The sequence below is a fragment of the Aulonocara stuartgranti genome (assembly GCF_965226115.1).
Source record: "Aulonocara stuartgranti genome assembly, chromosome: 6".
NCBI lineage: Eukaryota > Metazoa > Chordata > Actinopteri > Cichliformes > Cichlidae > Aulonocara > Aulonocara stuartgranti.
This window is the reverse complement of record NC_138944.1, coordinates 15191153-15204203: the sequence shown is the minus strand read 5'-3', so window position 1 is coordinate 15204203 and position 13051 is coordinate 15191153. Positions and strand designations below refer to the sequence as shown.

At 37.8% G+C, this 13051-nt stretch overlaps 1 protein-coding gene across 1 annotated transcript; it reads left to right on the top strand.

The window, feature by feature from the left end:
• Positions 1–1762: 1762 nt before the first annotated feature.
• LOC309708125 (uncharacterized protein) lies at positions 1763–9635 on the top strand. The gene is made up of 7 exons (XM_082535903.1): positions 1763–1988; positions 2443–2591; positions 6116–6414; positions 6606–6844; positions 7560–7685; positions 7797–7962; positions 8724–9635. The coding sequence occupies exons 3-7, from the start codon at positions 6162–6164 to the stop codon at positions 8900–8902; spliced, it is 963 nt and encodes a 320-aa protein (XP_082392029.1). The 5' UTR covers positions 1763–1988; positions 2443–2591; positions 6116–6161; the 3' UTR covers positions 8903–9635.
• The last annotated feature ends 3416 nt before the right edge of the window (positions 9636–13051 follow it).

Genomic DNA, 13051 nt, shown 5'->3' with positions numbered 1-13051 from the left:
AATTGATTGTTGCGTGAGGTTAAAACACGTACACGTACTCTCTTTTCTACTAAAGACATGTTTAGTTTAAAGACTAAAAACATGGCAGACTGAGTGAGAGGGAGGCAGGTGGAAAGGTGAACATGCAGAGCAGGACGAGTTTAAATACCTTGTGAAAGTCATACTATGGAAAATAAACAGGAAATGATAATATGATAAAATCACACTCTGTAACAGTCTTCACTGGTCAAATTAGCATAACAGAATAGTTTTGACTCATTCTGGCCTACATCAGTATTACTAAGTCTGAAACTTCTCGATCTGTTCGTGCAAAAATCGAGTGAAATCTTTATTTATAATAACAAGACTGTAAACACAGATGAGCTTTTACATATGGATTAAAATTCAGGGTTGCATGCTGACGTACGAGTTTAACAGCCTACTCGGTAGCTATGAACTATGAATCACCAGGTTGTTGTTAGTAAGACTTGAGAAAGGATTTCACACGCAAACGTAGTAAGATTATTACAAAACGGTGATGCAGCCCAGTTCAGGGGAGCATGGTTTGGTCATAAACTGAGCATTTATGAGTAATGTGTGGTATGAGGTTTTGAGATAATGTAGAACAACATGTCAAATTTTGCCAAAGTATTTACAGGGATTAATGTGTGTCTGATTTGCCTTTTTTCCATCCTGCCTCAGAGGGATGCTGAAAACTAGGTAATTCATTTATTATTTATAGGCTGGACTACCAACATAGCAAAATGTGTATGGCCTGAATGTGGCCCACACAATGTGCTTACACATGGCCCACATACCGCAAAGAATGACGGCCCTTTGGTGGCCCAGATCTGGTTTGCCAGAGGTGGCCCACACATGGGCCAGCACAAGGCCAGTTGCAGACACACTGGTGGTCCTGTGCAGGCCCATATGTGGATCACCTCTGGCAAACCTGATCTGGGCCACCAAAGGGCCGTCATTCTTTGCCGGTGGGCCATGGGTAAGTTGTGTGCATCCATGGGCCGGTTGCAGACACACTGCTGGCCCAGAACAGTGTCAGCTCTGGCCCCAGATGTCAGCCTAATGAGTACCTTAATTAAGCCATGTAAAAACAACAAGTGCATAACAGTGCAAAAGTAACATGACGAAACTCTGTTCAGACAGTGAATGGACTGATTCTTATATAACATTTTTCAACTCTCCCAGATTACTCAAAGTGCTCTATACAACATGCCACATTCACCCAACCAGACACTTTCTCTTAACCAAGTGCTTCCTAACTACATTCATACACATTTACACTCACAACATGCAGACTGGAGGAACCAGGGATCGAACCACTAACCTTCAGATCAATAGGTGACCTGCTCTACCAACGTGGGAAAAAAACTTGCAGCAAAGATGAGCCATTAGTTATTATAAATCTCTGCCTCTCTTCAACAGCGTGCCTTTTGTCCTGTCTCCCTCCCATCACCCCCACGGTCGCAGCAGATGACCGCCCCCTCCCTTTATATTGGAGGTTACTTCCAGTATAAAAGGAGTTTGTCCTTCTCACTGTTGCCAAGTGCTTGTGTTTCTCTGTATTATTGCAGGGTCTTAAAATATTAAGCGCACTGAGGAAACTGTTATTGTGATTTTGTGCTAATTAAATAAAATAGACTTAGTATCCAAAGGAAATGCGCCAACTGTGTTTAAAAATATTTGGTCAAAACTGCTTCCTGTTATACGACATGGAAACAGTTAAATATGTAGAGCACGCATCCATTTATCCAGGTCACAGGGGCACAGCGGCCTGTTTCAGCTGTGATGGGCCGAGAGGTGGGGTGCACCCTGGATATTCACACCTGCGGCCACTGTCAAAGGAAACCAGAGTACCCACACAGGCACAAGGAGAACATGCTGGTTTCACACGTTAAAGCCTCGGTCACTAATTTCAAATCCAGGTCCTCCGTGCTGTGAGGCGACAGTTCCAACCACGAGAGTCGCTCCGAGGTCTGCCTTAGTGAAATGTAGGCGGTAATATTTCATTTGTTTATGAAAGTATTTCTCAAAACCTTCCACAGAAATGTATTCACACTTGTCCCTCTTGTGTTTATTTGTCACTGATGTTTTAGCTTAATGATTTCATTAAATTCTATGGAAAGGAATCTGCCGTTGCATCAGCCGAGCTTCTTTATAAGTTTCACCTCACTGGTGTGTTTGGTAACAACACTGTGTCAACACAAGAGTGTCAAAACTTTCCTAAGAACTTTCAGCACAGTCCATCCACTTCCTCTCTGATTTATGCCGGTGTGTTTTTGTGCGACGTGTCATGTATCTGCACATTTTTTTAAAGTAAAACTGGACTGATTTTGCGCTGCTGCTGCTGCTGCTGCGAGTGTTTGTGTGTGTTTTGTCTGAGGAAGCTGTGTGGTTGGAGTGTCAAATCTAAAATACTTCCTCATCCTCTTGTGCTCGCATTAGAGCGACCTTCAGATGTCAGCAGCGTCTCACAGTCCACCTCGGCGGCAGACTGATCGCACATGTGACCGTTTTAACTCCATTTCAGGGGTTCCTGTATTATTTTATGCAAAGTGCGTATGAAGCTCAGAAGTGCTGGGAGGAGAACTTTGGTGAGTATTTACACTTTTATTTCTTTTCTCTTTTTTTGTAGATTTTTTTTTCTCATTCCAACTCAGGTTAAGTTAGATTTTAAAATAATATATAGAAAAGAAATGAGGTGGATTACTGCAAGCGTTACCTGACTGATTCAGATTATGACTTACTTTAAGAGGCCATGTTTTGTTTTATGCAGCAGACTCAAAAAATGTGGAAAAGTTTCATCTAGAAGTACCTTCTTGTCATTTTATCATCCTTAAAAGAAAGGATCTTAGTCAGGGCAGAGTTAAGCTGGTGGCATGCAAAGCTTTTTGTATGTCAGGCCAGATTTTCTGGTGCAAAGATGTAGAAATAAACCGCTTTCTTCCTTCATCTAGCTGCCCATTCATACCGAAAGTGGCTGCAGCATGTCGACATGTATGTCAGATCTAAATTTTGTCAGACACTTCACAAAACACATTAACATGGGCAGCGGTCCACACCTGTCTGAACACGTCATTTCTTTGTCTAAAAATGCACTGCAGCAGTTGTTTTACTGCAATATGTAGCGGTGTTTTTGTTAATCTCTCATCTAATAAAGAAAATTTGAGGTGAATGACTAAACTTTTAAGTCAGTGCACATATATGTCAACATCAGGCCTCCTCTGAAAGCTCTGTAAGCTCACTTGATGTTAAATCAAAGGCAAAGAGTTAGTTCTCCTTCATCCATAAATCTACCCTGAGCAAAACAAATCATCAGCAAGTCAGCAGCGCAGACCTGATCTTATCTGATTTCCAGAAATTTAAATCAGTTTACTTTGTCTGTAATAACTACATAAGGAAATAACTTTCAGTAGCTAAATATCAATAAAGCGGTGAAATTACATTTACTAAACAGATTTCTGTTACCTGTACTTGAGGATTTGCACCTAGTTTATTTCTATGCATTACTAAAGTTCAGACTGAAATAATTTACTACCCCATTGTTTTTGTCTGATGCTGTTTTTTTAAAGAGTAAGATTGTATATATGAAAAAAACATGAAAAACACCAAAGCGCTGCAGACGTTTTCGCAGAGTTGTCACGTTTCTCTATTCGAGGCGCAAACACGTTAAATTCATTCCATATTTTGCACAGAAAACATAATTGAAGGCTCAAAATTTATTGCAAACTTGTGTGCCAGAAGTTTATTTTTGTTTTTTCCTGTATAATGATCTACACATATTTATCATGCAACATTTAGGAGGGGCCCTCCTGCCCCAGATTGGGAACCCAGTTAGGAAACTACCTAAATGCAGAATATGCTGTTAAAATAAAAATAGCCTTACTTCGGTTGCAATAAAATAACATTTATGAATCTCCGCAGCACTTTTATTTAAAATAAGTCAGGACATGGGGCCGTTTTTCTATAGAACAAGTTATTTTTAAGTACGTTTTTGCATTTTACTACTTTTAATACAGGATATTTACTTTTTTTTTTATTGTTCTTCTTATTGCTACCTTTACCCAAGTAACAGATCTGAGGGCTTCTTTCATCACTGTAAACAAGCTTACAAACTTGGGCTTGAGTATCTGGGAAGCTTCTTTCATTTTAAGAATTCACCTACAGCTCCTGGTACTACAGACAGGTGACAGGTTCGAAGAAAAACCAGAACAAAGACTCTCAGTGAGGTGTTTGGCCACCAGATAAGAGCCTGTGCATCCTGGTATTTGTTCTGTAAATCACTTGTACTCTTCTGGAGATATTTATCATCCATCCTTTTACTCATTTACCCATTATATAATAGATATTTGGTATTCTTCATATGTTGATGGTGGTGGTGCTGTCTCAGATGTCGATCCAAGCTCTGCAAGGGCTCTTCAGCTGCTTTGATATCCAGTGAGCACATAGCGTGTGACATTTTTATGCTCATCATGCTTTGAATCAGCGGCGTCTCTCTGGATGGAGGGTTCGTTGTACTAGAACAGACCACATTAGGATAAAGACGATCGCTCCAAATGCTTTGCATTGATTTGCACCTTGAACAGAGCCTTCAGCCGTCCGCTCACTGCTACTTTATTTAACTTGTCACCCATGTGCAAGTCCTATCAGTTAAACCATATTTTTGCTTCATTTGAAAAAAACGATTTTAAAGCTGCAGCGTTTTTTGTTTGTTTGTTTTTTATTCGTGGTGTGATACCTCAGTTTCTGCACAGCATGCACATTTGTGCACTGAGTCATGATTTGTGGTGCTGTTAAGTGACATTTTCACAGCTCTGATATGACTCCGAATGTCTGAAACCACATTTGGAGAAAAGATGATGATGTCAATAAAAAATAATACTATTTCTAGCCTTCAGTGTTAACTAATGAAACAAAACAAAAGGTGTGAGGAGTTTAACTTGTTTTTCTTCAGGAAGCAGAGATCCTCGCTGTCATCTGTGATGGAAAAACTTTGTCCTGTGTGCACAAGAGTAAACCTTAAACAAGCTGGCAAAACTAAGAAGTTCAATAAAGTAGTTAAATAAATTAAAGGGCACCAAAGGTTGCCATTCTAAATGAAGTTGGAGACAAATTAAAGTTAAAAGTTTAGGCACACTTGATAATAGTGGACGTTTTTTGTTTTGTTTTGGGGTTTTTTAGCATTTTATAGCAAAATAATCAGAGCAACAAAACAATATCAGCTGAGTTTTTCAGTGGCTGACAGCGAGCTGAGCTTTCTTCGCTAAACTGAAGGAGGAAATTGTGTTTCTCCCAGACGTGTGCACTCTGGTCCTGGCTCACGTTTCTGCTAAATAACAGTTTCAGATAAATCGTCAGCAGCCCAGTGAGAGGAAAGCTAAACCACAGATGCACCCTTATAGGCACACAGAGTGCAACTCAAGATTCCAGATTGGTATTTACAGATAAACACAGGCTAAAAATCAGGATGACTTCACTTTAAAATGTCTCACTTCCAAACATCACCAATGAGGTCACAGGAATTTTATTTGTTCTGATGAAATTTTAAGAAATTTGAATTTATAAAGAACTCGCTGCGCGCTGGCTTCATGCTCAGTCTGTGTTAGTTTCATTTTGTGCATTTGTGCCTCGTAGTTGTTCCTAAAGCTTGTCTCAGTTTATCCACATCCACACCCTCAGGTGTATCTGTGCAATAAGTATTGCACCCCAAATATGCATTTAATGTAACTTTAATGTTTAAAATTATTTACATTTACAGAACATAAAAGGGTGAGAAGCAGCCTCGTCAATAATTGTTACATTAATCAATAAATACACATTTTGGGTTGTTTTTTCTGATTTACTTATCAGAAAAACAGTATCTGCTGAACAGTCTAACTCTGTATATGTATTTGACTTTCAAGCAGGAAACTATATAGAAAGTACAGTTCTACTGCCCTCTTTTGGGTATTATAGACACAATGTGTGACCTGTTGGTCATTCACCTTGTTTTATGTCTTTAGTGTAAAATTTTACTGTGTGCATAAAAAACTTACTTTAGTTGCTTTATTTCTTACATCTTTTACAACAGGCTGTTTACATATATTGCATTTGAATTAACTTTATTTTCATTTTCTAGGTACCTTAAAAACAGGATTACAGCAGGAGCAAAAGACCCCGGAGCAATGCCTCGTTCTTTCCTGGTGAAGCGCGGTGGGCTGCACCACCTTCGTCACGTGGCAAGAAGCCCCAGCCCTGGAGCCACTGCAGTAATGTTCAGTGAACTGGAAAAAAGGGCGGGAGCCTGGGACGCATCCCTGGAGTACACCAAACCGAAGACAAACGGTGATAATGCAATCGCCGCTGTGTTATTACAGCAGGACTTAAAGTTCTGTAATGAAAATGGGAGCCGTCACCCATTCAGTCCTCAATCATACGGTGGGTGACAACGTCTTTTGTTTGTTTTAGCTCTCCTAAGACTAAACTTTACACTTTTAAATGTGATCAGCAGCAGCTCTGTTTGGTCCGATAAAAGAACAAGGACCCAACTTTTTTTCCCGTGTTAATTAAAGAAAAAAAAACATATTTTTCATATTTTTCAAAAACTGTCTGTCTGCTTTTCTTTTCAGACCACAGTTCTGCTGAGGCCTGCAGTCCTGTCAACGCAAATATTTTTAGCCAAGTGGAGAAAGTTGTTTCTCAGCCTCCCAAACCAGAAGTATTGTCGAGTCTTCAGGTGAGGTCTGGATATCCAGACAAACTGTCCGAACTGAGAGAGTTGGAGCACCATCAGATCCTGAGAGAGACCAGGAGCAGCAGCTGCTCTAAGATCTGCGCTCCGAGGCAGGAGTGCCTACTATGTGGAAAGGTTACAACAATTTTTTTTATGAAGTTCCTGTTTTTATTTCATTTTGACTTTTTATTTTTAGATTTATTTTCTATGATTTTTACAGAAGTACTATTTCATTGGATTTTATTGCATTTTAGTTTTTTATTATGTACTGGGTATTAGTATATTATTATTATTATTGCTGTTGTTGTTATATTATTATATTTTATTATTATTGTGTAATAATAATATTATTATATATCTATAAAGATATCTTTACTTAAGACAGATTAACAAACACCCACCAGAAGACAAAGACTAAAAAGACATATATCATCAATCAATCAGCATCAGCATAGGGCCGCAAGACATATATCGTAGATTGTGTTTATTGGAGTCATTTTTACAACAAATAAAATATTAAAATGCACAATACAGTTATTTATTTATTACGTTTCATTTTAGAAATTCCTTTTTTCAGTTATTCTGAAGGTGATGCAATTTTTTTGATGGGTAACCTTCCATATATTCATAAAAATCCTCCGAATGTCCTCCAAGAGACCCATGAACCATGAACTAGGCTCAACAATTTCAGTCATGTAAAAGTTTATAGACTGAAGAAACACAATATTAACTAATGAATACATCAGTGCTCCTTAGCTTCCTTTGATTGTTTGAAAAGTCTAACCTCTAATGAGCCATAACTTAAAAATTCCTCATTGATATGTTAAATTGTTGCAACTTGTCTTTGCAGATATTTTCATGTCTGTCAAGTCTGAAAACTCACATATGTAAGAGTCACAGAGGCAGAGCCCGTATGTCAGTGGCACACATCAAGTCCGGCAGGGCTGGTAATGAGCAGGCACCTTGCAGGGGGAAGGTCAGCATCACTTTGCCTTTAAATGCATTATTCTGTTACATCTTTGGATGTAAAATCAACCATTTATTGGGATAGAGCTTTGTCAGATCCATGACTGTCTGCTGTTTTCAGGAGCGGACATTCAGCTGTACGGTGTGTGCAAAAGTGTTCAAGCGCTCCTCCACCCTCTCCACTCACCTGCTCATTCATTCAGACACCCGGCCCTATCCCTGCCAGTACTGCGGCAAACGCTTCCACCAGAAGTCTGACATGAAGAAACACACCTTCATCCACACCGGTGAGTTGGTGCACTCCTGCTCTCAGTAAACCAGTCTGGTGTTTTCTGCTAAAATGAGCACTACTAACATACGTGTGTATATTAGTATCCTTTAAGTTAGTCAGTTTGCCTAATATGAAATCTGGCTCATTAAAATTGGCATAAAAGTCAGACTGTAAAAAGGCTCAGACTACTTCCTGATGATGTTTCCAGCACACGTAAAAGTACAACGTTTTACGTTATTAATGACCTTCAGATCCACTACACAGAGTTAGTACATATGTAATTCCTTTATATGTCTTTTTATTCTCAGGCTCTACTAGAGTAGCGTTGACTTTTTTAAATAATAAAGCTTATATTACATATATATATTCCTGGACTTTGTTGCCACCCTTTCGTTTATCCACTGTCTGAAACAAGCAGTTTTAGCACCATTTTAGCCAGCTTTCTTGTGATTGGCTGCCCCTCAGATGGTGGGTGGGGCTTTCTGTGTTCAAAAGTGTTCATCTTAGATGACGATATCCTCTCTGTTTGATGTCATACACATCGAAGACCAAAAAAAATCTGAGCTCTTTGCCCACAGGGATTATTATAGAGCACACTAAGCTCATTATTATCCACCTTTGTAAAAGCAACAAATATGAAAGAAAGGAAAACATAACAGTTCCCTTTGATAAATCTTTTAACCTTAGATTCTAAACCTGATTGGTTAGTTTTTGTGTCATATCTGGATTCTGAAAGCAAACAATAACAGCGTTCAATTCTCTCTGTTTGTCTGCCAGGGGAGAAGCCCCACGTGTGTCAGATATGTGGCAAAGCATTCAGCCAGAGCTCCAACCTCATCACCCACAGCCGAAAGCACAGGGATGACAGGCCCTACCGCTGCCCACGATGCCTTTACAGCTTCCAGCATAAAGTGGACCTGCGGCAGCACCAGGAGCAACACTGCACCTACCGCTGATTCTGCCCCACTCGAGACTTTAACCTTCTCAACGAAGAGGAACAGGAACTGGGATCTAAATCTTTGACTGTGTTGCTCCCAAGACAGCGTTTAATATTTCATGCAAAGCTGTGTACAGTGTTGGAGGTGTATTATATACCACAGGCATTGTGGTAGGGTGTGTTGAGTCTCAGCAGTGTAGTGAAATGACTTTATTTATGTGAAGGAAAGTACAAAAAACAGTACTGGTTACAACAATACTTTAATAATTTAAATTGTAAATGCAAAATACATCCTCAGTCAGTGCATTTGATTTAACTGATGCTTATTTTTCAGGTGTACTTAGTGATATCGAGCTATTTGTTTTTTGTTTTGTTTCTTTCCACATACTGAGGAATATAGTTGTACAGGAAAAATCACAGCACTGTTAATGCTTCCATCCATCTTCTTTATAGCTTATCCAAAGTCAGAGTCACTATTGTTATATTAGTGATCATTATTATTATTTCAGTTAAGCTGTGTTTAGACTTTAATTCTTGTGGACATGTGGTGTGTTTTCCAGTGTTTTTGTATTAACGGGACACCAAGTATGAGACTCCCACTGATTAATCATTCCTGGTTAGATATTCAGAGTTATTGTTCAAATATTAATAAAAGCAGTGCTGTGTGCAACAAAAGCTGAGCTCTTAATATAGTATAATGTTGTGTATATGTACTCTTAACTTTGTAATAATTAAAAAAAATTGAAGAAGAAAGAAATATTGATAGGGGATTCTTTTGAGTTTATTCGTTTTAAGATTTGCTAAAGTAAGGTGTATCGTCCAAAGACAGGGTCTGATAAACACATCCTACTACATGGAAAAGAGGATAAAGTCTGAATAAGTTAAAGTAGTACAAAGAATTTTACTGATCTCAGTTTGTCCGTCAAGCAGTAATGTTTGATACTACGAGCGTGGTTGGAGCTTTAACTTATCTAAACTAAGGCTTTTAAAGTGCACTTAACTTAGAGGTGAGTAGTATAGCAACAGTTGTAATTTTCTTTGTTGTACTTGATCAAGGTTTTAACAGTTAACTAAAACCAAACTAAAACTAGATGTGCAAAAAAACATTTCGATTAACTTAAAAATAAAAACTAGGCTTTACTTCAATACCTTTGGAAACCTATAATTAAATACAACTAAAATAAAAAAACATAGAGAGGAAATATCCTTAGTTGTAATATTTGTTAGTTTGGTATAATTTTATTAAAACTTGTGTGTCTATTGAGACTGTGGAGACTAACACTGAGCTAATAAAAACTAAAGATAAACACATTGAAACAATAAAAACTAAACTGAAACCAGAAAAAACCCGACCAGGAAACGAACTGAAACGAAACTGAACCAAAAGCAAAAAAATTCTAAATTAAATGAAGATAAAAACCTAAAAGATACAAAACTATGATAACTCTGCACTGGATTCAGGGTAGCATGACTTATCCACCTTAAACATGGCACACTCAATATACAAAGGTCAGCAGTGCTTCCCCCTCTCCTATGTGGCATTGCATAACTGCAAAGGTTACACATTTGTTTTAACTGAAGCCAAGTTATCAAGTTTTTCCTCTTGTACAATTGATCCCACATGAGTCAGAGTGAATCAACATTTCAGCCTGTTTGGGGAAGTAAACTCTGGCATCTGTTCAAATGGTAAAATAATTCATTTAATTTGATTTTACTCATTTGTGTTCAGAAGATTTCTTCACACCACACGTACCCGACTGTTGTGGTAATTTTGTTTTTATTGAAACCGAAAACAAAAAATACAGACAACTTTGTCTAAAGTCATGAATCATCATTTTTGTTCAACTCTTTGAATCAACGCTGACAGCCTGCACTTCAGTCACATACTAATCTGAATTTCAGTGGGGTTGTATACAGAGGCAAAACCACAAAATCTGTTTTTGTCCAGCAAATTATGGACCGAACTGTTTAAAGTAAGTACTTAAAATTAACATGATGTTGTTCATACTTAAGAAGAGATCTTTACCATTTGGTTATGCATGGCATGCAAAGATATTTCAAAATTTACATTAGTATGTTTTAGAAATAGGGCAGTAAATAACGTCTCTGCAAGCCTCCCACTGGTCCTAACATGTGGTCAAAACACCCTCGGTGTTAAATTGTGCAAGAAACAGGAAGTGATGGACGACGACCCTTTGAACTTTTACGATGCTTCTGAAACATGGTTTAAATCCTGGGCAGTTCCTTGTATTTCAAAACTAATGCTTGCAAAAACACTATTAGCAATATTGCCACAGTGATCAGCATGTGTTTACAAATGTTTTCATTTCATTTCATTTTTGAGATTTTTTGAGATTTTCTAGTTAATTAAAAGCACCGAGGCCAAAAGAGAGCGCCATGTAGCTCAGTGGAGCCTGGAGATGCACCTCTGTTTACACACACACACACACACAGGCACAAAGTGGACAGTAGTTTGAGTGATTTTGGCCTGGGTTTATTTTCAGGTATGCAAGATTGTGACAAATCCTTTTAGAATGTCATGTTTCTGTCATAGTTATCTCCACCATGGAGGTTATGTTTTTGGTAGCAATCGCATGTGCATCATTCTGTTTCTACACACAATAGTGGAAAACGTTTTGAATGAATTCTGATTCAGCTTTGTAAGAGTGCAGATTGAGGTCATGTTATCAATTTGTTCAAATTTGTCTTAAAGCCACCAAAGTCTTAAAAGTCAACTTCATGATTTATTGGTTGAAAAATAACACAAAAAAACTACAACTTAGAAATGATTCTTACAAGTGTCATGTCTATTATCATATAGAAAGTACTGTGTAAAATTTTAAATATACTACATTTGACCTTTGACCTCTCGTTGAAGGTCAATAGATTGATTCAAAGGTCAAAATGAGACATTTTTAGGTTATTAAAACTGGCTCTTACTGCCATTGTTTGTATTGAAAAAATGGGGAATGATCTATGACAGCGGTCCCCAACCCCCGGGCCACGAGTCGTTTGGTACCGGGCCGCGAGAGTTGAGGCTCGGGTGTGAAATTTATGGTGTTCAGGGTTTTTATCATTAACTCGGTTTCCCTGGGTCTTTTCCCGGGTTGTAGTTGTGCGTCTTATTTTGAAAGAAATATCTACACGTTACCATAGCGACCAGAGAGCATTAAGGGGCAGAGAGGAGGATGTTACTCTCAATGTTGTTGGCGCATTTCAGGAGGACGCTGCTAATAAAGTTACACAATTACACAGTGAATTTGCCTTTATTAATATATTTACAAAATACTACAGTTTTTGTCTTGGCCGTGTCATTTTATTTTGTTGTATTTATCCGCGACACCTTAAAGGCCGGTCCGAGAAAATATTGTCTGACATTAAACCGGTCCGTGGTGCAGAAAAGGTTGGGGACCGCTGATCTATGAGGATTTTAACTATCGCGTTATGTTATATTGGCTTTGTTATTACTTTTTTTTAACCACATAAAGTTGTGTTAAATATGTTTTTCAATTGATTTTTATTACTAAACGGGTGAAATGAATATTACACATGTATTATAGCCACATAAATTATAAAATATATATTAAAAAAACTCTACCTTAATCCTGTCTGGGATATTAAAATGAATTTAAACGGGTCAAATAACAAAAGCCTGCAGTTTTCACTTGCTTTTACTGAACTACAAACATAAAAAACAAAAAACAAAAACAGGTAACAGCTGACGGCGAGCCACACACACAGGCGCCATCTTGACTATCTGACATCTCAGAGCATATTTATAAAGAAGAAGGAAAATTAATCTAAACAAAATACAAAAATATTCCTATAAAAGTAAATACGACTAACAGAGTGTGTAGTTCTAATGCATTTCTGAAATCTAAAAGAAGTCATCTTATCCATATTGTCAGCTAGCCAAACAATCTTTTTCTGTTATAAAGATATCTGAGACCTGCTGGAGTCTCGAGCTACTTTTATTTTTGTTAATAAATGCTTTATAAAGCATAAATAGTCCTCATTTGACATGAGCTCACGCAAAATACTTAATTCACTTGTAACTGCCTGAATTAACCATGAATTACAATATGAAATAACTATTAATGAAACCTTTATCAACACACTCACAAAAAGCTTATAAAACTTTATAAATGCTCAATTAACTGCTTATTAA